The sequence below is a fragment of the Lates calcarifer genome, linkage group LG15 (assembly GCF_001640805.2).
Source record: "Lates calcarifer isolate ASB-BC8 linkage group LG15, TLL_Latcal_v3, whole genome shotgun sequence".
NCBI lineage: Eukaryota > Metazoa > Chordata > Actinopteri > Centropomidae > Lates > Lates calcarifer.
In genome coordinates, this window is record NC_066847.1 from 13,332,426 (window position 1) to 13,357,658 (window position 25,233).

Here is a 25,233-nt window from a genome sequence, read left to right on the forward strand (position 1 = left end):
TCTCATATAATATTAGATACTTTACTCATGGTTCTGACAGTACTGCGTCTTTCACATGAATGTGCTCAGGAAATCCTGGGTTGACTTAACGAGTTGATAATCAGCAACTTAACCAGACTGTGGTTGTTATGTTTAGTGAAGCCAGATAACAATAAGATATCCTGGGTATGTTGAATTTGCTTTGTAGTACAGGCCTCAAGAAAGTAGGAAGAGGTGTGTACATGGGCAGGGAAACGCAGGTGAATAAAAATGGACAAAAGGTGAGCTGGTAGAACAAGGATAAAAGTCAGAGGACATCTGGTAGATGGCGGAAGAATAGCAAGTCTGGGGAGAAACCATGGCGAAATGAACAGAGTCTGGAAAAAGAGGCCGAGGGGAACTGAGGGAGCAGACTCTGACACAGGGTCCAAAGATGACATTCATCTTTTGCGTTGATTTATGTGCTGTTGACCTAGTATACATGACTTCTATAATTACTGTTAGTGCTATCTGTCTTTGTGCTCTGTTGTCCTGATACAACAGAGTATGAAATATTCAGTTTTATCAGGCCTTATGCAACTTGTGTCTGTGGTGAGGAGACAGCTCAAAGAGCCCAAAGCTGAGATGTTTCTTTTACTGCTTCCTACCTTGTACTTGTTGAACTTGTTTGTGTGTTCTGTCATCTCAAAAATAGGTTTGTTTGTGTGTTTTAAGGTTTGTCTATACAGGAAATATTTCAGTTGCATTTTTCAGTTGTTGTCCTTCTCACGCCAGTCTACTGTACACACAGTGTTTCATTTACACTGTATGTGTTTAACTGTAATCCTAAACGCATTTTTACACTTTAAGTCTATTTCTTCCTTTTATATGTGTAACTGACTGGACTGAGTTCAGCCACACTGATCCTCTGAAGTCACAGTGCTAACCGTCCAAACACTGAGTCATCCTGCAGGCATCAGTATTCTTATACCATTTAATGGTCCATGTAACACTAATCAATTTTCAGTTGATAAACATTCAATTTTCCATTTAAAAACATTCAATAATAGAGAACTGGAAAATTAAAGTTATATTTTTTATGCATCAGATCAATGTATTCATTGTTTTTTTAAAGGTTCTATTTACTGTGGGATAGAAAAATAGAAAATATTACAAATAAAAGCCAAAAAACAGTGTTTTCAAAAACATGGCTTTAAATGGCTCTCAGGCCTTACTGTGTTCAGGAAGAGAAGGAAAAAAACACCCAAAATCAAAAACACAGCATGTGGACACCCCAACTTTCAACACAGCCATAGGTGATAGCTGAACACTCCAAAACCATGGGCATTAATCTGCTGCCATTACAGTTTCCTCTCCACTGGGGAGACTTTCCACCGGATTTTGGAACCTGGCTGAAGGGATTTGCTCCAATTCAACCATTTACAGCCAGTATTTTGATTTGATTTTGATTGATTTTGGGATTGAGGTCTGGGGTCTGTGTTGGCCAATCAGGTTCAAGTAGAGTACCATGAAAAACAGCCACAGGCCAAAGGGTGTGGAGGGGTGTCCACATACCTTTGACCACACACTGTGCACCATAGAAACACAAATGAGAGTCTGTTGAGCTTGACTTTGTTTTTCCGTTGCAGTATTTCCCATACTATCTAAACAAATAATGGAACATGTTGATGTGTGCTACAATCATTTGATCTGTGACCTGTACCTGTCTATGTTGTGGTATTACACAAGGTCTTCTATACTATTTCTAGTATAAATTGTACTGTATGTACAGTAAATGTATGCAACAATACAGGCTTTATCAGGAGATGTCCCTTGTGCCACTGCAGTATAATGTGTTAATGTGTTGTCCAACATGTTAAACCTAACAGTGATGTCTGTTTCAGGTAGGGGGGTTAAATAAAAAGCTTTACCGATGCTTACAGCAGGGACAGCAGCAGTGCCAGACCAGCAGCCCAGACACCCTCGATCCCAATGATGAGACCACAGACACAGAGGACAACGAGGAAGAGGACCTCGGAGTTCTTGATGACCAGCGAAGCATCATCATTCACCTCCTGTCTCAGCTCAAACTTGGCATGGACCTGACACGGGTAAGACTGCTTCTGCCTTTATCATTTAGGCTTTAAGTTTTATGTAGTGTACATTTGTAGTATGAAAGATTTGTAGAAACATATTTAGGTACAACAAACCCGTAAGCCCGGCTGTCGGCTGGATGGCCGGACATTAAAACATTTTCACCCGACTACTTTCTGAAAGTTTCAAGTCACGTCACTGTCACTTTATATATTGTTATAATGCCAATCTTAAACCAGATGAAGGATTTTTGTCATCAGACGTCTGGATCTTCAGTTATCAGAGAAACACGCTGAGCAAACAGTGTCCATGTCGTGGAGAAATATAGTGTTCATTGTTCAGTAAAAACTTCCTGAACAATGAACACTGAAGGAATCCCCTCCTAAAAACAAGCTGAAGAAACAATGTGAGCTAACGTTAGTGGCAGCGTGGTTATTAAACTGATTTTAAATATTCAACGTGAAACTACTAAAACAGTAACTCCTGCAAAGACCATTAAGCACTCAACAGAAACAGAACCATAAACATTAGTTACACACCTCCAGCCTACTAAAAATGAGTCAGACAGAAATTAGTCTATATATATGTTGACTATGTTTTTTTTATTATATATTATTCATGCACATCCCTACAATGTAGTGTTTTAAAATATTTCCATGATATTTTTCTGCCATCAGTACCTTATTTATACCTTTATCCACATTTATCTTTTCTTTAAGTTATCACACAGTAACATGCTCTGAGTTTGAGATTATATTTTTCTCTTATCAGTGTATCACTACAATACATCAGGTACTGTGTGTCAACATGTAGTGGGGAGAGGAACACACAATCTGGATTACTACACCCATGCAACTCACAACAACACTTTTCCTGTTGTTACCAGAGGCCAGAGTTTATATTTTGGCCAATGTGTGAGTGTATGTTGTGTGTTTCATAACGACATTGTTTCTCCTCTGAATATTTTTATTTTCTACTTGTCCTTTGTCCTCCACCGTTGCCCCTGTGGTTTTAGGTTTTAGTCAGCACTCAGAGGTCTTGAGCTCATGTGGTTGTGGTGACCCTCAGACCAGTGCTGATTGACGATGTGCAACAGAAGGGGCTACTGACCTCAAATACCAAAGCCCCTGCTGTTTCACCACAACCTCATGTGAGGGGGTTGTAGGCAGATTATGGAAGTGTGGCAATACCGAGGGGGAATAAGGGTACAAAAGATGGAAAAGTTCTACAAATAGGCAAGAGATGTGGCTCCAGTTTTAAAAAGAAAATTACTTTATTACAAAATTGGTTTAAAACAATGAAATGAACATGCACACAGGGATGAGAGGGAATGAGCAACCTAATCAGGGCTGAGGCTTACCAGTGGGGAAATGGGTCATGGAGGGGGTGAGGAATCCCAATGAAAAATAGAAAATAAAAAACCTTGTGCACTCGTGGCAGCCACACATACACGCACTCTTTGGCGCGAAGGAAACCAAAACCCAGGGGATACACAGCACACAGGAAAGGGAAACCACTACGACCACCACCTTTGGCTCTCAGCAACTGAAAGGTGAGGGATTAGTGGGGTTGCACTCAAAAAGAAAACAAATCATATGCAAATTACCAAAAAGAAAATAAACCAAAATTTCAGGGTTGGTTATATAAACACACAAAATGTGCTGCCAAAATAATCTAAATGTACAATTTAGAAAATAAAAAAAAATAATCATTTACAGAAAATCACAATGGAACTTAATCAAAACAACTTAACAAAAAGTACTAGTTGCCACAATTTAACTGTATGGCAACTGTAATCAAATTAACAAAATCCCAAAAGGAAAGAAAATAAAGGAAATAGACTGATTAACCCATGTAGGGTGGTCAAACAAATTCAGATGACAAAAATAAGGAAATTAACCCCAACCACTCATTCACATATTATAAAACATTACAAAATAGCCTATGCTAAAACAGGGCTGACAACTAAAACAGCACACACTCAATTTAAAGGTGCTTTTCCCCTAGCACCTACTCGGCTCTACTAGACTCAGCTCTACTTGGTTTTAGGGTTTTCCATTAGGTGGTAGTGCCTGGTAGCAGGTACTTTTTTAGTACCTACTTGGCCAGGGTTCCAAGCAAGCTGAGTCAAGCCAAAAATGTGATGTCAACAGACTGCAGGCCACTGATTGGCCAGGGAGTGACATCACTGGATGAGTCATGAGAGCGACTCCTTCACAAGAATCAAACCATTTTTAAAACCTGGCAACAGCGACAGAGACCGTGCATACAAATGACGTCACAGGAGTTTTGGGCCTCCTTGCTATGACAGCCCCACCCACGTTGAGGTGGTACTCAATTGTAATGGAAAACAACCAAAACTGAGTATAGTCGAGTCGGAGTAGAGGTAAGTAGTGCTAAAACTGTGGAAAAGCGAGTGCTCACTATTGATTCTACCAGAACACACACAAACCATACAGCCGTCTGTCTGAGTTAGCACAACTTTATTGATTTGTCAAACTTTAGCTGGAAGCTACGTGTGTGTGTGTGTGTGTGTGTGTGTGTGTGTGTGGGTGTGTGTGTGTGTGTGTGCCCACGTGTGTGTGTGTGTGTGTGTACGTGCGCGTGTGCTTTCAGGTCTATTAATTGTATGATGCTCAGACAGGATATCCACGTCTCTCTTTTTCTATTTTCATGTTTTCTTTTTTTCTGAGCTCTGTTTGTATCTCCTGGACTAAAATTTACACAGAACAGAACGCTGCACATTTACATCATGATTTAGAATTAAACATAGGAATACTGTTGAGGTTGCATGGTGGTGCAGTCTCTGACAGTGACGCCTGACAACAAGGTGGCTTGGGTTGACCAGTTTGGAAATTGTGTGTGCAATTTCCATGTCCTCCTCGTGTCTGCATGGGCTACTGTAGGTTCTGTGGTTTCCTGTGTGAATGTTGTCTGCCTCTACGTTTCAGCCCTGTGATAGACTGGTGACCTGACCCGGTGTACCCTGTCTCTCACCCACTGCTTGGGGGACAGGCTCCAGCCCTCCATCACCCTCTAAAACATACTGGTTTAATTCAGACCAGGAACAAAAATTCACAGCAACCTGACCTGGACTGCTTTCGAGTAATACATTGCTATCATCACACAAAAGCATCATTGTCACCTCACCTGTCATCATTCAGCCACCTGCCTGTTACTGCAAAGCTGCTGTCAGATGTAGGAGCTCCAGCTGAAAAAGTATAAATTCTATTTTTAAAACTAGTGGAACAAAAGAAATGAAAGATCAACAGTGAAAACAGTGTTTCTCATGCTAGTTTATAAGTAGCATGAGTCCAAGGCAAAAAGAAGACACCCTTTTTTGGCTCCCTCGAATCTTGAAAGGATCTTAGAAAGTTATCATAATGCAATATAACATTCTGTCTGAAATATTAATAAAAAAATGTGATCATCATGTTCAGAAAAACATTTCACCTAATTGCTTTTTGTAGGAGCTGCGATAAGAATTCTCTGTCTGTCCCTGTCTCAGGTGGTGCTCCCTACCTTCATCTTGGAGAAGCGCTCCCTACTAGAGATGTACGCCAACTTTATGTCTCACCCTGACATGTTCCTCTCCATCACCTCTGGCTGCACACCAGAGGAGCGCATCATTCGCTTTGTGGAGTACTACCTGACTGCCTTTCATGAGGGCCGGAAGGGTGCTGTGGCCAAGAAACCCTATAACCCCATACTGGGTGAGAACTTCCACTGTTCGTGGTATGTGCCCCAGGACCATGTTAGACCTCTGAGGACTACCAGCTGCAACGGTCCAAACTCAGCTCCCACAGCCACTTCTAACATTCCCAGGTCCTCACAGAAGGGGGTGGATGGCAGCAGCACAAGAAACTCAGACTGCTATCGTGTTCGCTTTGTGGCGGAGCAGGTGTCCCACCACCCACCTGTATCAGGCTTCTACTGCGAGTGCAAGGAGAAGAGAATGTGTGTCAACACTCATGTCTGGACCAAGAGCAAGTTCATGGGCATGTCTGTTGGAGTCTCCATGGTCGGGGAAGGTGAGAGAACATGTACTAAAAATGAGGGTGTGCACAAAGTTGAATTTATGTCTGGGAGTATGGCCAGGTCCAACACTGAGTGTAGGGCCTGTGGCCTCTGGGGGTGGGGTTTGATGATGATGGTATAGGAGGCAGGGCCTACAGTCAGCAGGAGCAGTAGTGATGTGCAAAGCTGTTCCTTTGAGTGTCCTGAATCATTAGAAGCGGTTCATTAAAAAGATCTGTTCACTGAATCAGTCAGTGCTGACCTGAGCTCCAACTGCACAGTCCCTTTCACTGAAATGAAACACAGTGTATATTACATTACATTACTCTTGAATTTGCTGTGACTCAGGGTTCACTGTGTTGTACAATCAACAAATATGAACTTCTCATTCAGTGAGTCTCCTCTCATCACAGCTGCAGCAGCACCAGTGAGTCTCTACACTCTCCTCTGCATCACATTTTAAGTTTGTGTTTATCATAGAAGTCTCTTAAAACAATGGAGAACTTGAAGGTGTAGGTTTGTGTCCATGTGGCTTTCTAAGTGTAACAGCATGAGGATTTAGGCCACAGATAATTTTGTGCTAGCATTAGCCGTTCACTACAGGCCCAACCCACTGATGCAGGTTGTTTTCACCCTGCCCAATATGCAATGATCCTCTGTTTGAGTGAGAAAGTTGCTTTGTACTGAGCCATTTGAACCAAGGTCAGCTGGAGTCACCTTTCACCCAGAATATTCTGCACTAACTCTTAGCTTCAGCTACAAAACAGCAGTTTGTCAAAAACAACAGAAACAACAATTTTCATATTTTAGCTAAAAATAAAATAAAAAACAGTCATTTATATGAAACAATCAAATCCATCATCAGTGATCATCTGCAAGGTTCTGACTTCTTTAAGTCTGCTTGTTTTAAAATGAGCTGATAATCTTTGTCATTAATCTTTCATCATTTACATTCTGTTCATATTCGTATCAGTACATTCATGTGTTCACTGCAGGACCACATGTCTCTACCTCAGGGACTCACTGCTAACTGGTGCGAATATCATTGTTTGACAGTCTGCAGCTGTTCACTACCTAAAGAGTGTGTGTTTGTGTGTGTGTGTGTGTGTGTGTGTGTGTGTGTGTGTGTGTGTGTGTGTGTGTGTGTGTGTGTGTGTGTGTCAGAGAAAAGCAGGACAGTGCGGTAGCTTTAACCACAGGCCAGTGAAAGCTGCTGTAACTAGGCCAGTAATAAGTAATAAGCACAACTAGTGTCACTGTCTAACATAGCCACTGGCCACTACATTTATCACATTTTATTTTTAAAACTTGCAAAACATATATCATTTCATGTACAGAGATAAACTGTCTGTGTGTGCAAGGAAGAGTTGAGGGTCATGCACTTACATCACATACATGGTGTGGTACGTCCAGTGGAGTGAATTTCTCTGTGAGTCTCTTACGTCTGCAGTGCTGTGCTCTCTGTGGCCTGCAGCACAGCTGTGCCTGTGCAGGGACCTCATGTCTTCATCTACAGGAGAATTCAACACAGTTGTATGTTACAATAATTATAGGTGACCATGTTTTGAACTTTCTCCTCATGTCTACTATTTTATACCACTAGGTGCTGCTGCTATAAAGCCACTGTTAGTTGAGACAACAGACTGTATCGAAGCATGAGAAAGGTAAAGATGGCAACCACTGAATGTAAACATGTAGTGCTGCCATGCCAGCTACTGAGAAATACTTGATCATTTAACCTGGTGAAGTTAATGCTGTTTATAAGCACTCCTGTGTTCGTCAGTGATGGCTGACCATGCATGTTTTATAAAGTAACTGTTGCATGGCTCTGATGTTTTTACCATGCCCAGGAGAGCCACATAATGCCCTTCAACATGTGGGTGCAAGTGATTCATGGTATGGGAATGTTTGTCCTGCAGCAGAATAAGAAAGCTATTTTACTCAGGACAACAGATCCTCCACACACTGTCAGATACATATGGCATTTGTTTCTCAAACTTAAAGTTTCTGTGAATGGACATGCCTCCAGAAACAAACACCCCATGAGACTGTTTCACAGCATGTGGCTGTTAATAAATTAATTTCTCAGAGGGATACTTCACTTCAGATCTAATCTGATCTGATTCAGATATGTGCTTTTTTCTCACTGGCCTACTCACTTCAGCCAAAAATGCCACAAAATGTTGCTTTAACAGCAATACAGCTCCCACACAGCACGAAAACATGATAAACAGGCTGCTGGTCAGGTTCAGCTGTGGTGATTGTCGTCCATGTGGTTTCACAGATATATTTTAAGTCATGAAGTAAATTATTGAACCAATCAAACTGATTTCATTTAGAAATATGTATCAGTACTGGTAAGTTGTTGGATCAAAGCTGTTTTCTGTCACTAATGAGGTATTTTAGTCCCATTTATAGAACTAAACCACTTTGTAAACCATAAAAAGGGGGAAACGTGTCTGATCTCTCATCTGATGGACACATTCAATTCTGTGTATTCTGGGTTTCAGTTGAAATGAATTGAAGCACAGTCCTACAGTATCACCAGATTCCACCTGCACAAAACTGTTCACACTGAGAAGACTGTGTGATATCTGCAGTGGTGGAAAGTAAGGTACATTCACTCAGCATACTGTACTGTACTTACTTACACATTTAGACTTGAGTTACTTGGACTTGTCTTTCCTTACTTTTCACCCTAACCCTACTATATACACCACTATTTTACTACATGTCAAAGGAATATTGTATTCTTTACTCCACTATAATAATTTAACAGTTATACTTTGCAGATTCACATGGTGTCTGGATGTCAGTTTTGTTTCTTGGTACATTGTTGTCTATATCTTTGTCTGTCCAGCTACTCACTCAATTAATTTCTCCAAAAACTGTGTTTATTGCCACAGTAATTCTACAGTAAATACCCAGAGGTGATTCTTCACATTGTCTCATTTTAAACCTGTCCTGCTTTCCCAGGTGTGCTGTATTTGTTGGACCATGATGAGGAGTATGTGTTCACACTGCCCTGTGCCTATGCCCGCTCCATCCTGACTGTTCCATGGGTGGAACTTGGGGGAAAGGTCACTATCAACTGTGCCAAGAGTGGATACTCTGCTGCTGTCACTTTCCACACCAAACCCTTCTATGGAGGAAAAGTACACAGGTTGGCAAAGCATTCCAATGTCTCTGTGTCCGCTGGCTCAGTTTGGTTGAAAGAGGCAGGAAAATGCAATTTTGTGCCAAAGCAAACACCAAATTGCCACATCAGCCTGAACATAGCCCCCTACTGCGCTTTTCCTCCCACCTTAATACAAATACATTAGTTGGAGCCAGAAATTACAGGTGCTGACACAAAAGTAATAGACTGGTACCAAAGGGAAGTTGCATAAAGCCTGTGTTTGTCCTACGTCTGGCATTGTGCCAGCAGGAAGAGAGAGCCCTATGTGTCCACGCTAACACAGGTGGTGGAAGGTGTATTCAGATCCAGTGCCAGTATCACAGAGTAAAAATACTCCATTACATTAAAAGTACTACATTCAAAAGTTTATTCAAGTAAAAGTACATAAGTATTATCAGGAAATTGTAATTAAAGTATCAAAAGTGAAAGTACTTGTCCCTGTGATTCCCTGATAAATGATCATATATATATATATATATATATATATATACTGATACATGAGTGCATATTCAGCACCATGCTTTATATACAGTTAGGTGGTTGGTTGTTTATGTTGGGTCCCTCCAAACACTCACAACCTTAATTTAAAGGGTTGTGAGATAATTAATTATAGAGAAAAGATGGAGAAACAAAGTTATGATCAGAATAGTTTTTATTTTTTAGATTTGTTTCCTAATCTTTGATTTTTGAGAAATATTGGCTACTTTTACCTTTTTGTACTACAAACTATAATATTTTTATTTGTACTTCTTGCGGAAGCTCAAGTGCCTTAAAATTCTACTTGGATACAGTATTTGAGTAAGTGCACTGAAAGTAGAGATGGATGCTGATGCACCCTTAACAGAAGGAGACACACGGTGGTTTGGCTTGTTCTGTGAAATGATAGCTATCACCTTGGGCTTTATGTTCCCTCTGCTGGCATAGTTAGATTAATCTTTTCCAGAATGGCTCACAGTGTCGATCTGTGACAGTGGCACTGTTCAATTTAATTCAGTTTTATTTATATAGTGCCAAATCACAACAAAAGTCATCTCAAGGCACCTTTCATATAGAGCAGGTCTAGACCGTACTCTTTAAAATAGGTATTTACAGAGAGAGACCCAACAAATCCCACCATGAGCAGCACTAGGCGACAGTGGCAAGGAAAAACTTCCTTTTAAGAGGCAGAAACCTCGAGCAGAACCGGACTCAGTTGTGTGCTGTTGATGTACTGCATATACTAATTATTTTTTAAAATGCAGCACTTTATAAGATGTAATATATATAAGATATGTAAGATATAAGATGCCAAAATACAGGTGGAAACATGTCAAGTTTAGCTCATGATCTGGGAATGTTGTACATCCACGGCTCTGTTTGTCATTCATGTACTCTATTGATCTGTGTCAGAGTAACAGCAGAGGTGAAGCACAACCAGACAGGAAACATTGTGTGTAAGGCCCAGGGAGAGTGGAATGGGATGCTGGAGTTCATCTATAACAATGGGGAAAACAAGGTGATTGACACCTCCAAGCTACCAGTCATCAAGAAGAAGATCCGGCCTGTGGAGAAGCAGGGCCAGTATGAGTCACAGTGAGTGTGTTAAAGTCAGTCACACACATCTTCAAATGCTGACTTTGTGTTTCTGTGCATCACAGCATCAGCACTGCTATCTAGCTGCTCAACAGGCTCATTTAAAATGAGAATTCTCCTGTTTGAAACAAAAAAAGATGACGAGTGTTATTAGTGTGCTCTCCTCAGTGAAGCTCAGTATTGCTCACTGACTCAGGACTTCACTTAAGGTGCTTTTTATCTTTTACACTTAAACCAATATACCAATCCCTCTCAGTGCTTACGTTTTCGGTGCTGGAACTTTAACTGATTTTTCAATGTCAGTGCTTCAACTCAGGGTACAGCTTTATTTTCTTTAATATCTGTAGCTATCCCTGAGCTCCAAAGAATCAACATGTTAAGAGACTGAGGTCATTTTAAACCTCAATTTTTCAGCAGCAGACACACATGAACTGCTTCTGAAAGTTTGCAGTTTACATTGTTTGGGTTGTTCATGCACTGATGAGGCTGTCATGTACAACGCAGGAAAAGTAAACCAAGTAACCAAGGTGGATGAAGATGATAAAAAAATAAAATCAAATACAAGCAAAGATATAAAAGGTTTAGTTTAGAGGTCAGATTTAAATGAGGACAGACAGTGGACCAAACAGCAGAGAGACAAGTTTGGATCATTTTACAACAGATTCAAATGAAACACATTTACTAACTGAAAAGTGTCTTATCAACACAGGAGTCTAAGAAGCTCCGCTCTGCCAGGAAGCATGCTGATCCACTTTAGGCCATATTTGGCAACTTGACACAGTATGAGTACATGTGCCTTTGTGTTTGGATGTTGAATACTGTTAAATAATGTTTAATGATTCTTACTCGCAGCAGTTCAATCAGCTCAAAGCTGGTTTGTCCTGGTCCTCTAATGTTGCCAGTTTTATTTTGCAAAACCATGGCCTAAATATGCATTTCACCAAATATATCTAAATATATCATTATACCTGAGCACCATCCGTGGAATGAACACCTTTTTCAAAATCAGTGATAAAAGGATATGATGTGTAATGATTATGTTGACTGTGTCAGTTATATAGTATCATTCTTATCAGTCTCATTAAAAAGAAGAGATAATATTAACCAGCTGTGGGGGTTCTGCAGTAACTTTGTAGTGTTTGAGACCATCAGCAGAGTACAGACAGGAAGGACAGGTCTCAGGTGGGGTGAAGCTCTGCAAACTAAATAAATCTGTTATTCTCAAGAGTTTCTCATTTCTTGTTTGCCTTGGTCATATATGTAAGTAGGACTGGGGACTCTCTTTAATTCTCTCTTCATATGTATAAGTCCATATATTGGACATGGATGTCTGCATCTGTGTACTGGCTTGGTTAAGAACAGATGCAGCTGTATGTGCTTTTGTTTATTCATGAACAAGTGATAAATAAATCTTTGGATGTCTGTTTCAAACACATTATCCTGGGCACATGCAATATGGGATGTGTATTGTTCACTGTTCATCTGAATACCAAACATATGAATGATGAGATAGTGAGCTATATTTTCCCTTTTTCCCAGGCATAATGGTGACAGTTCTTGTTGTTCTGTGTCCTTTGTCTGTAGGCATCTTTGGCAGCATGTAACAGCGTCGTTGAAGGCAGGAAATATGGACGAAGCCACAGAACACAAACACTGCCTGGAAGAGAGGCAGCGCAGTGAGGGCAAAAAGAGAGCTACCACTAAAACCCCTTGGAAACCCAAATATTTTATTAAAGAGGTGAGGAGGAGCACACATCAGTGATATCCACAGGCTCTTTGTCAGCACCTTGGCTGGTTTCATATTCTGCCAACTCAGTGTTGAATGCAGCATGTTGTCTCACAAAATGTTGGACAACAGAGAATATTGGATAGATTATGTCTTTGAGACATATCATTAATTCTGAACACTAAATATACTGTAAGTAGAAGGATGTTAAACCTGTCTGTAGATTACCTGGAGGTCAACAGTTAAAAAACACAATTACAGAGTGTTAAAGTACCAAGGTCAGCCCTGCTCTTTGTGACGTGTTTGGCTGAAGTTCATAAATATAGATCCCAAAGGCTGTTTCCACTTCATTTCTATTAATTTCTGTTGGTTATAATGACATTATATTCACCAGCTACAGTGAGCTCAGCAGGTCAAAGCTGAAAGAGGAACTGGGTTTGTAAATTGTGCTGGACATTACCAAGACACAGTTGTAGGTTGTCTTATAATTTTACTGATCACCTGTGTTTTGTCTTCCTCATAAGTTTAATTGACCTGGAGCTTGGTTCCCAACCTTTCTGATCTGATACCACTGTGTTCCCATATCTGAAAATAGATTCTAGTTTATCTCTAAATACTCAATATGGCTTCTGTTTTGTCAGATGATATCTTACAGAGTGAACTCAGGATGTAAACTATTTGTGACCTTTGACAATCTCATCTCATTGTCCATTTAGTATCCAACCAGGAGCTTTTGATAATATCACAAGATCTTCATAAACAGATGCTCAGTTGTTGTGTAATTGTGTTTTCTGGGAACTTGACTTATCTGATGAAGAGAGATGATTGAATAGCCACTGAATGGACCTTAAGGTTATCCTCTTTAGACAAATGTTGTTGACTCTATTCTCTCTCTCTCTCTCTCTCTCTCTCTCTCTCTCTCTCTCTCTCTCTCTCTCTCTCTCTCTCTCTCTCTCTCTCTGTGTGTGTGTGTGTGTGTGTGTGTGTGTGTGTGTGTGTGTGTGTGTGTGTGTGTGTCTAGGGTGAGGGCTGGGTGTACCACAAGCCTCTGTGGAAAGCTCACTGACCAGGAGTCTTGGAAGCAACTGTTCACACCCAGACAACAGGTGTGGTGATCAGGGCCAGGGGCAGGCTGTCAGAAATGTGAGGAGGCAGAGAGAGAGATGAGATTCTCTGTGTGCCAGAACAAGAGGTGCCAAAGACTTCCAGTGGAACAATGACAAACAAACAGTCTTGTTTAATCAGAAACATGTTTCTTTAGCAGTGAGGTGAGACTGATCTTACACAGGTATGGCCACTTTTGAGATTACAGTATGAAGACACAAGAATGGGACATTTTTTCAATCAATCCAAACTAATTTCTGTAAGCAGCGACTGCCTCTCTCACTTTTTAGTTGTTTGCACAACGTTCTAAACAAGTGTCAGTCACAACAGTTTTGCACAATTCACTGTACAATATATATTGATGAGCCAGAACATTATAACATTTACAAAGTGACTAATAGTGATTATCTTATAACAGTGTCGTCACAATGTGAAGTTCTGAATATATTAGTCTGTGAGCAAACAGCTGATTCTCTGAGTCAACATGTTGGATGTGGGAGAAATGTGCAGGTGTAAACACCTGAGCCACTTCAACGAGGACCAAAGTGTTATGGCCAGATCAGGCAGTCGAAGCATCTCAGAAACAGGAAGATTCATGGGGTGCTCCTGGTCAGCAGTGGTGAGGAACTGAACAAGTCTGATCTACATCGGCTCTACCTCGACAGCTTACAGGACTAACAGGACCTGCTGCTAATATCTTGGTGCAAGACACCACAGGGACCCTCAGAGGTCTTATAGAGTCCACATCTGTGGGTTGGAGCTGTTTGCACAGCACGTGGAGGATCAACAGCATCTTAGAGAGGGGTGGTCATAATGTTTTGGCCCATCAGTGCGCAGTAAGCAATGTGTGTGTGTGTGTGTGCTTTAGGTGTATGTTTGAGAATGGATTTGAGTACTGAATGCACAGAGAGAGCAGGGCAGAATGTAGTCCGACTGGTTTCATTTGAAGTTGAAGCTGTAGTCCACTGATCTTCTCTTTAATGGAACTCATTTAACCTCATATGACAGATAACTTTTTTAGGGGAGAAATGACATGACATTATCTAAGGTCATCATTCATATTCAGTCAAGGAGGGCTATATACATTGCTCATATTAAGGTTCACTTTCACTGTAATTCATCCACAGCATCTAATAAAACCCTCAGTCAACCACTGTGTTACTATAGACAGAGACTTAATAACAAGTTAGACTGTGCCCCATTATAACAGCTGACTATTTCACTGGAACATTTAATATGCTGCAGTTTGACCCTAGAGGTGGAGAAACTTTGTGGGTCAGTTCAGCCATATGATGATGGAACAAATTATCATAGTCTAGGTATCTTTCCATGCAGATAGTTTTATTTTCAGATATGTGTCTCTGAAATGTCTGCCTGTACCAAAATTCATCTGTATTGGATTGCAAATGGTATTCCATTTGCAGATTTTTCTAATGTCCTTAGTTAATCCACAGAACATACTGGGAATAGTTTTCCTAGGAACTGTTTCTTTAGTAGAGGTGTTTTGTCATGGATTATCCAGAGAAAAGTCACATCACTGTCGCTTCAAAAGTAATTTCCATTTACAATCTGGAGGGAGGAGGACTGAGCCTGTGGTTATAGTTAAAGCTTATTATAAAGTGATTACTAGTGTCTTACTAAATTAGCTTTGCTAGCATGAGCAGCACTAGACTTTAGCTCTTATGCTTCCTTATTTAATTAACCTTTTCTCTTTGAATTCTGTGGTCACAGATGAATGATTAAAGGAATTCATTTCGATTCATATTTAAATGTAAATTTTAGCCAGAGCTCCATCTCTGCTTGTCAGATTCGATAGTTTGTTAGCTTGCAGTTTTTATTTAACTTCCAACTTTTTCATATACAGTTCCACCAACAACTGCATCTCACCAAATGGGGCACCAGTGATGGTTGATATGTATGGAGATGCCTGTCAAGTAACTGATAAGCACCACAGTGCACCATTTGCTGTGAGGCCATCATGATCACTGCCCCACTATAGTGTGAAATAGTTGACCTGTCCACCTGATTACAGTAGTATGGTTCTTGTGGGGGTACCACTATATTAATCAGCATCTCAGTTCTAAAACCATTTGAAACCATTGTAGTGATTTTTTCTAACTCCATCCGTCAAGTTCACACTAGAGCCAGAGTCAACTGCCTGAACATCATTTATTTTAGTTCATATTCATTGGGAATGTTTCTCAGTGTCATCATGTAGTTTTGACCAGGCAACTAGCCAAACACCTTGTCCTCCATCTGACCATTAATCAACAAACCTATGCAACACTTGACTGTAGACAGTAGTCCTGAGGGGCACCTGGGCTTGGGAATTAAGAAGCTCTGTATTTGTTTGAAATAAAGATCTCTTATCAAACCTGATGTTTCCTGGATTGTTTGGTGTTTTTAGTTGTCTATGCTTTCCTCATGGTAGTCAATTCAATTAAATTCAATTCAATTCAATTTTATTTATATAGCACCATATCACAACAAAAGTCATCTCAAGACATTTTTCATATAGAGCAGGTCTAGACCATACTCTTTAAAATAGGTATTTAGAGGGGGGGTAGAGAATAGCGACAGAAGAACATAGCATAACACGGATTCCATGTAAAAAAATAAAAAATTATGATACCAATAAGTAGTAGTAATGATAGTAATGATAATTAAAGTATTAACTGCTAACACAGCAATACAACTAATAGCAGTGTAAGTAATTTCTAATTCTAGCAGCAGGTGTTGAGTGGAGTTGTAGGAGCAGCAGGAGACTTGTCATCACAAATCAGACTCTATTAGTAACATGTAACATGAGATATGAATCCATATTGAGTGGAGAGAGAGGGAGAGAGAGAGAGAGAGAGAGAGAGAGAGCGAAAGAGAGAAGCTCATTGCATCATGGGAGATCTCCTGGCAGTCTAGGCCTATAGCAGCATAACTAAGGGATGGTTCAAGCCTGATATTATTACAGCAAAATGTACTTAAAGTAAAATACTCAAAGGTACCAGTTTTCACAATGTAGAAAGATACCATTCACAGTGTTATATTATCATGGATTATATTCTGCATTATATAATTGCATTAGTATAATCAACACATGGAAGCTTCAGTAGTGTGAACTATGCTGTTTGAACACACAATATTTTGTAAACTGATAATATGTTTTGTATGTCACAAGTATCATATAAGGGTAGTGGAGAAAAGGATGATATTTCCCTCTGAAATGTATCAGAATATTTGCCTCCAAACCAAAGTGTTTGAGTAAATGTATTTATTCCCGTTTCACCACTGACCACTGATAGATAAAGCATTAGATCTGATGTAAAGACTCTCTGAGGTGAGGCCCACAGTATGGTACTGACAGTACAGTACAGGTGGTGTGTGTCAAGATGCATCTCTAGACAAAAGGTTCCATGTAAATGATGGCGAGCACATTTAATATGTCCCAACACTGATGTAACAGTGGAGCACATTCACATCATAATTACAAATCAAACAACATCTGTGGAAACACAGAAAGAGACACAGTACAGAATACTTCCTCTGAGTGGAATCTGTTGCACAGTGCATTAGCATGTACATGCTGCCATCTAGTGAGCAAAATGAAACAGTACCTTGGACTAAAGGCAAAACAGTCTTGTCAGAACTTCGGAGTGTAAAACAAAATCACATCTGTAAACACTGAGAAGGTTAAAAAGTGGACATTCATTTCTCCCACAAACTAGTTAGGCAAAACAAAATGCAGTGGACAAAATAACACAAGAAAATATGACATCATCACAGACTACATCCTCCAGAATGACCGCACATTTGCAACACAAACTCAACATTAAAGGGACTGTTGTATTAGACTGCATTAGTTACAGGTGGACCTAATAAAGTGTAAAAGATGTGCAACAGAAAATCATGCAGACTGGATGTCCATGTGGAGTGTACTGTGTACATTGCCCTTCACTGCCAAACATTCAGTTTCTGTCAGTGTCTGTCTTGTGTGATTAATGTGTCGATTAATGTGTGAAAACCAGTTGTTGTGTTAATGTTTATTTGTGGTATCAGTAGATGATGTGAGCGGTTTTTCCTGTCTAATGAGAAAGACTACTCTTGGCTCACTCATGTCATTATTAACTGCTGTGACCCTCAACAGGAAAAACAGTTCATTATCAATCTGTTATACGAGCAGACTTTGTCATTAGATGGGAAGACAACAAGGCTGTGAAATAATGATTAAACATCAACAGCCTCCCTGTAAATCTCTATATGAGGTGAGATGACAATGAGCAGCCTGATATACTGTAAATTATGGAGGTGTTATGTGATTATTTCGTGATCAGTCACAATAAATTCCACCAAGTCCATAATTCCTTAGTAGCTGAGTCAACAAGCACAGAGACCAATGCTGAAACATGGGTCATTTGTCTGGGAACTATTAAAGCCCACAGCTCACTGACACACAGGAGAGAGAAACAGATAAAGCTCCTGATAAGCTCGGCTACCAGAGAGTTCTGGGTTTACACACAGCAGATTTGGTTTTATGCATGAGGTGGTGCAGTGTAAAGTGCAACACACTGGCAGCCTCAGGTGACATCTGTAGCAGGCACCACACGCTCAAGAAGTTTTCAAGGTACAGTTGAATGTGCTGACCTGTAGAATGAATGTTATGAAATGACTGCTTCTCTGGAAAGTTGACATGTGTCAGCAGCAGGAAAAAAGTCAGTGGTATATCCCCAGGAGCTGACTGACATAGAAAACTGTGACATATCACAGCAAAAAACACACTTACTGCATCAGCCATCACCAGAGGAATAAAATGAAGCCATGACACAGTTACGGGTTTGTTGTCTTCTGCATACACAGGAAGCAACTGAATATAAAATGACCTACAGGTCACACAACAGCCAACTGTGTCATGTGTTCTCTACTGAGGTTTGGTAACATGTCATCAGTAGGTTAACAATGAAGCTAATATTTTGGCAATAACTGTGTAAAACCATGTTATTTACAGAGGGGATAGTCTGGTAATATCTTGGAAATAATGCCAAGCCTTGTTGTTATGTTATATCAGGGTTTAATTTCTGTAATCAGAGAAAGCTGAGGCATGAATTGTGGGTACAAAGACTGGTTATATTAGGATAAGATGTCAGTAATACTGGGGTAATATCAATGTAGTACCTTCAATATTACAAGGAAATAACAGATGCTGTGATTTCTTACCTACAAACTCATAAACCTTTAGGATCAGAGACATGAATCAAGGCTGGAAAATGTAAAATATTTGTATGTCCTGAACATTATGGAAATAAAATGAGACTATTATCTTGTTGTTACCCTGTTATTATCAAGTTATTACTGAGATGTTTGTCCTAGTATTACTCTCAAAGTTCAATCATTATCTTTTAACAGCTATAAATAAACTGAATACACTCTCTGCATTTCTTTTATCTTGATCATGATAGGAAAAGTATAATTTTATCTCCAATAGCTAGATTTTTAGATTAGTGCCTCTTAGGTATCTGCGAGTGAGGTTCAATCAGGAGTACATTTTCAGAAATGTGAACTCTGCACCACATTCTGTCAGAGGCTATAACATGAGAAAAATAGAAGTGAACTGAGTTGTCAAGTAGTATTCTAAAAACTAAGGTGAAAGTGTCTGTGTGTGTGTGCGGGGCGGGGCTCAGTGCTGTTGGCTCAACACATGAGGCATACTGTGTATTGTGAGTGTGAATGGGGCTCAGTGGCAGTGCAGGGGATTAGCATGATAATGGTGTGTGAGTGCTGGAAGGCCAGTACTTCGTTTCTGTCTCTCTGCAGCTCATGCTCTCTCTCACCTCAGCCCTTCTCTCCTCCAAACACTCAGCTGTGGCTCCACTCGGCTCTCCGCCTCTGTCATCACTGCTTTCCTCTACCTGTTCATTCTCCACCTTCCTTGTTCTCATCTCACTCCTGCCAACAACTGGTGACAACATGGAGAATAATCACACCTTCCTGTATTTTGCATATGGCAGCAACCTGCTGAAGGAGCGGCTTCAGCTCAAGAACCCCTCTGCCACAGTGCACTGTGTGGCCAGGCTCAAGGTACGGTCTGATATCACGGGCAGTGTTCAATTTTGACCTATATACATGTAGAAGGTCTTTCCTTTTCTTTTCTTCTTTCAGGACTATAAATTGGTGTTTGGGAACCATAAAGGCCTTGCCAGTGACCGGTGGCATGGAGGTGTGGCCACCATAGAGCACAGCCCAGGGGACGAGGTGTGGGGTGTGGTGTGGAGGATGAACATGTCTGATCTTGAGTCTCTAGACAGGTTGAGTTTTCATTTATCACTTCCTTAAATGGTCTTTCCTGGATTTGCTCAAATGTTTTCCTTTGAAATTAACATCTGCTGTGTGTGTTTGTATGTGTGTGCATGTGCATGCACACGTAGCCAAGAGAACGTGACATTAGGTGCGTACAGTCCTGTGGAGCTATCAGTGAAGACAAAAGGCCAGGAGCTCAACTGTCGTACCTACATAATGAACAGTTGTGTGTATGCCCCCCCATCACCACAGTACCTCCAGGTAAGGCTGTTTTCACTGCATCCATGCTTGTGGACTTAGAGTATGTAAATGGAACCCTGCAGGAGTGATTCCCTCCAGGCTGTTGTGACTGCCAAACAAAACAAAAGCCCAGAGGAAATCACCTTCTCCAGAAGTTTGAGGGATAAGGCTGATGTTTTTTCAAATCTCAAAGATGTCTGACACATCTCTGATGTAAATGGACTGTATTTATCTATATCGCTATGCTAGTCATATCAAGCACTCAAAGTGCTTCACACTACAGGTCACATTCACTCATTTGCACAAACATTCATTCAACACTTTAACACACACTGATGCTACACCAAATTTGGGCTTAAGTATCTCACCCAAGGACTTCAGCATGCAGATTCAAGGAGCTGGGGATCAAACCACAGACTTTCTGCTTATTAGACGACCTACTGTACCTCCTGAGCCACAGCCGCCCATTGTTTAAAACATGGAAATATTTAAAAAGGCTCAGTTTTAATTTATACAGCAATAATTTTTTACATAGAGCAGGTCTAGACCATACTCAGGCATTTCCTAAAATAATATAGAATATTGTTAGTGATGGAAGAGGTACACGGACCCTTTACTGAAGTAAAACTACCAATACAGCCAGGTAAAAATAGTCCTGCATTCAAAATTCTAGAGTAAAAATACAGAACATTTATCTACAAACTATGCTAAAAGTATCAATAAATATCAATAAAAGTGGTGCTTGGTAAAATGTTCCCTGTCCCCTGTGACTGATGTATTATTATATATGACAGATTTTTAACACTGTTGCATTAACATGCAGCATTCTGTTCTGGCTGCTCAGGGAAGAGGTTGTTTACCTACTGTAGATCCAGTTGGTAGTTTTGCTCAGGGGGTCCTCAGGATCATAAGATAAATTTGAGGGGACATAAGATGATGTAAAAAAAAAAGTTCTGATTCACTGATCTGTTTTCAGGTTTCTGCCTTTTCTAATCTTTGCTTTTACGTGACATAGCGGATGATTTTACCTCCTCTATCTGTGGCAGCAGGACAGTGTGTGTGGGACTGGGTCAAGTAAGCTACACTGAAGGAACATGTCAGCCAGTGTAAAGGTGAGCTCTGTGGCTCAGAGCAATCAGATGTAGCAGACTGTAGATACACTAACAATAATTGTTAGGAGACATTTATCATTGGTTTTGGTCTTTTCATGGAGTCTGTTGACAAATAGAAAGTTTATTAGGAACACCCAGCTCACATGCAGTAAATCTTCCTCCATGAAGCTCCTAATGTTCAGTTTGTGTCGAAGCAGTTTCAAAGGTGTTGATCCAATTCTATGGTCATTTTGGAAACATATTCGAAACAGTGAGGGTAGGCTAAATAACAGCTGTGACACAGTTCAACAGCAGCATAAACTACACCTACAAATAATCATCCAGATATTTCAACACCTCTGAAACAGGTTCAGCAAAAATTGAACTTTACTCTTGAAGGAAGATTTACTGTTGTATTAAACTCAGTTTGTGCAAAGTGTACCTAATAAACTGGCAACACCAGACTAATCTTTTAATCTATTTTGTGCTTGACAAAGTGTAAAAGTAAGTGAATATACTGGAAAGGTTTCAGAGATTAAAGTTCTATTCTTTCTCTGGATTTACATTTGTTTTGGTGCTGTCACTAAGGTTTCAACGATGGATCAGTTTTTTTTATTTCTGATTATAAGACAAAGCACCAAATTCACTCTGACTCTGGTCAGAGGACTCTGATTACTGTAACAGGCTTGATGGATGGTGGATACTTACAGGTTTAAGACTTAAGACGTCCGCTGGTTTTCTTTCTATAACAGACAAACAAAGACTTGTTGTTACTAAATATACGCCCCTAATTTGTGACAGAAAATACATTTCAAGAGAAACATAATGCCTTGTTTTTTTTTTTAAACAGAATGAGGAAGTTTTATGAATGTTTCGAAACGGTCACTGACAGTATGTTTTTATATTTTTGTTTTGTTACAACATCTGTCCTTTGCAAATGAAGCATGATTAATATATATGTTGCCTTGTTAGGTAGTCATGGGTAAATATTTTTTCAATATTTAATCAAAGTGCTTTGGTAAGCTAACCATAGCCAGCTGCAGGATACACAGTGTGACCCCTGGTCTCTAGTGCTACCTGCCATTAACCCAAACCACCTCTTTATGATTTCTGTTTTTGACAACACTTCCTGGACGGGAAAAACTGTTGGCAGCAAACATAATCCACAGAGTCCGACATGTTCTGTAGTAGACAGACATGATTTGATTTTAGGACATAGTTTATCATAGTGATCAGAACAATCTATATTTTAAATTATACATAACATATATGTTGTATAGACAATGATTTATCAGCAGGACTCTGTGCTGTAATATTTAGTGCCTTTCAGTACTTCAGACCAAGAAAACCAATGTTTATATCTAATGACCACAAAACCTATACACTGTACTTTGTAATAGGTGTAGTGAACAAGACTGGAGCTTTTGGTCAACTCAACATCAGTGTTCTCAGTTTGTGTCATGAAAATTGTGACATCATTATTTGTAATAGTAGAGAGTTTTAAGAGTTTTAACCAGTCACCTATGAATGGCCTTTTTAATGAACCACTATGAAGCCAAACATTGTTATTTAATGTTGTTGTTTTGAATTAGGAAGACAAAAGATATGATCAGGAATCAGGTCAGGGGTATCATCACCTATTCACCCCTACCCGTTTCTCTCTGTGAAGCATCTAGAATAGGGACCAATCTCCTTTCACCTCTGATCACCTGACTACGTGATCAACAGGTCAGACCAGTCAGGACACACCCCCTCTGCCATGATACATTTTACAGATCTGACAGCCTGTGAATTAGGATGCCAGATTGTTCTTTTGCACATGTGAGAGCTCCCAAACATGCAGGACGCAGAGAGGGACACTGAGGCTTTGTGGTCACAGCTTTGTCTTCTATAGTGTGTATGTAAGAGTCCACTGCATTGTTCCCTCTGTTACACTGAGCCTTGTATCTGTGTGAGCTGCCAGGGGTTCTCAAATTTACTGTGAGATTTGAATCCTGACATAACATGTAACATACAAAACAATACAGTGACCATTCTCTCAGTGACACCCCTGTAACTAAAGCATGAAAAGAGAACAACAGCCATACATAGATCACCAGTCCATCTTTACAGCCAGTGACATTCTTAATTTTGATGGTCTTTACTTTTTTAAATAATACTTTGCTTTCATTTGTAATGCAAAATTGTGATTTTGTTAACAGGCCCTGTATCACTGTCTGATTGCAACGTCAGCTCTCAGCTCACTCGTGATGTATTAAATCTCAGTTGAATTTCAAAACATCAGGAATGGGCTAGGATGAAATTTGGGGATTTGTGTCTTTTATTGGTAATTATGAGGGAGTCATTAGTGTAAAGACAGGCAATATATCCAGCTTTATTAACCACTGCAGGTGATTGTGATGGGAGCAGAGCAAAACGGTTTGCCAAAGGACTACCAGGAGAAGCTGAGAGCAATCAAGACCAACATGTATGAGGGTCCCCTACCCATGATGGCTGAACTGGAGAGAGCTAGAAGAAGAGCTAAAGAGAGGGCCAGCCACTACTCTGATCCCTGATAATTCAGCAGAATCCAGGTCCACTTTCATTTTAGGAAAGTCCTTGTAACACTGTATTCAACCTGATACTGTAGCTTAACAGGTTCACCTTAGGTGGCCGCCTCATGCCTGACTTAGCTCACTTTAATTCCAGCAGTCAGGTCTATGACAGTGTCCACCATCAGCCACTGATTACACAGCGCAGCAGTGGTGGTTCTGTGGTCTAATTTGACTTGTACAGATGAAAATGGCAGATTTATATACATCAACAGAAAGAACAATCAATAACAATATTTAATGCTTATTTCTTGCATGTAACATAACTTTGAGTCATGGACAATTAAAATATTACTTAAAAATGGCCATACCCGTGTCTCTGAAAGTTTTTGCCAATTAACTATGAGCAAAATTAATTATTTCACCCTTCCACCCCCAAATGTCTTATCTGCTCCACAGTACCATCAAACATGGATTATTTTAACACCTTGTGAAAATAAATGAAAAACAATGGCTGCCTTGGAGACTAAAAAACATCAGTGGTCATAATATGTGACGGAGTGAAATATTTGTGATGGCCAAATGTAACATTATTTTAAATATACCTTAAAGTGGTTTCTGTCAACACAGACACAACTTCTTCTTTGTCATTACACTAAATGAAAAGACAGAAATGGACTTAAACTCATGTATGTGCATATGGAAATAAAAAGGCAAGTTGACTGATATGTGTTAAATGAGGACGCCATACATCAACAGTACAGACAGAGGTAATTGAATTAAATGGCATCAGGTGCCACACACCTTACAGTTAGAATATTAAAACAGTATATCTGATAACCAACAACTTTGATTTGTGATATACTGTACTTGTTAGAAGCTCTGTTTTGAAATAGGAAAACCTGGAATATCGAAACAATTAGATTAAATCAATAAAAATATCTATTGCTAATTATTATTTATCACTTTATTGTTAACTCTTCTGTCTATGTAAGGATCCTGTAGGAATAATGACTCGGTTTTTCCATCCCTGCAACACAAGTTACCATGGTGACCTACACTAGTTAAAAGTGAGCCAGCCTAGTGACACTAGAAAACCTGAGATAAGTGCAAAGATAACTGGCCAGCCCAGTCATCAGGCTCCTGGTTTTACTCTGTTTTCACACATACACATACAACACAGATTGTTAGTTGGAAGGTATGGAAGGGGAAGAGAGGCATTGAGGCAAGGTACTCCACATTCTTCAGGATTTTCCTGAAATACTTGTCCAGGATCCTTTACATAGAAAGAGTCCACAGGCTCTTCTATCTAGCCAATCTCATTTTTAACATTACAATCTGATCACACATTTGCAATAAAAAAGCATTGATACATGTAAATTGCTCCAGATTCTTATATATAGTACCTTTGATATACATTTACTGACTACTATGGTA

General features: G+C 39.9%; 2 protein-coding genes across 2 annotated transcripts in view; both read left to right on the plus strand.

Annotated features, from left to right (window-relative positions):
- Window positions 1-16,022, plus strand: part of LOC108886110 (oxysterol-binding protein-related protein 10) — a 40,469-nt gene extending 24,447 nt beyond the window's left edge. The window contains exons 7-12 of the mRNA XM_051076408.1: window positions 1,863-2,069; window positions 5,561-6,083; window positions 9,046-9,232; window positions 10,637-10,819; window positions 12,404-12,557; window positions 13,567-16,022. Coding sequence (XP_050932365.1) covers window positions 1,863-2,069; window positions 5,561-6,083; window positions 9,046-9,232; window positions 10,637-10,819; window positions 12,404-12,557; window positions 13,567-13,611 — 1,299 coding nt within the window. The 3' untranslated portion in view covers window positions 13,612-16,022. The remainder of the gene's footprint in view (window positions 1-1,862; window positions 2,070-5,560; window positions 6,084-9,045; window positions 9,233-10,636; window positions 10,820-12,403; window positions 12,558-13,566) is intronic.
- Window positions 16,023-19,459: 3,437 nt separating this feature from the next.
- ggctb (gamma-glutamylcyclotransferase b) lies at window positions 19,460-24,123 on the plus strand. The gene is made up of 4 exons (XM_018680794.1): window positions 19,460-19,715; window positions 19,797-19,942; window positions 20,063-20,195; window positions 23,656-24,123. Exons 1-4 carry the CDS (start codon window positions 19,605-19,607, stop codon window positions 23,818-23,820), a joined length of 555 nt encoding a protein of 184 aa, XP_018536310.1. The 5' UTR covers window positions 19,460-19,604; the 3' UTR covers window positions 23,821-24,123.
- The last annotated feature ends 1,110 nt before the right edge of the window (window positions 24,124-25,233 follow it).

Excerpts from the sequence above, each read along its gene's own strand:
- ggctb (XM_018680794.1), top strand. The coding sequence starts at position 19,605 with ATGGAGAATAATCACACCTTCCTGTATTTTGCATATGGCAGCAACCTG. Across the intron at positions 19,943-20,062 it reads GATCTTGAGTCTCTAGACAG|CCAAGAGAACGTGACATTAG; the intron begins GTTGAGTTTTCA and ends ATGCACACGTAG. Across the intron at positions 20,196-23,655 it reads CATCACCACAGTACCTCCAG|GTGATTGTGATGGGAGCAGA; the intron begins GTAAGGCTGTTT and ends TAACCACTGCAG.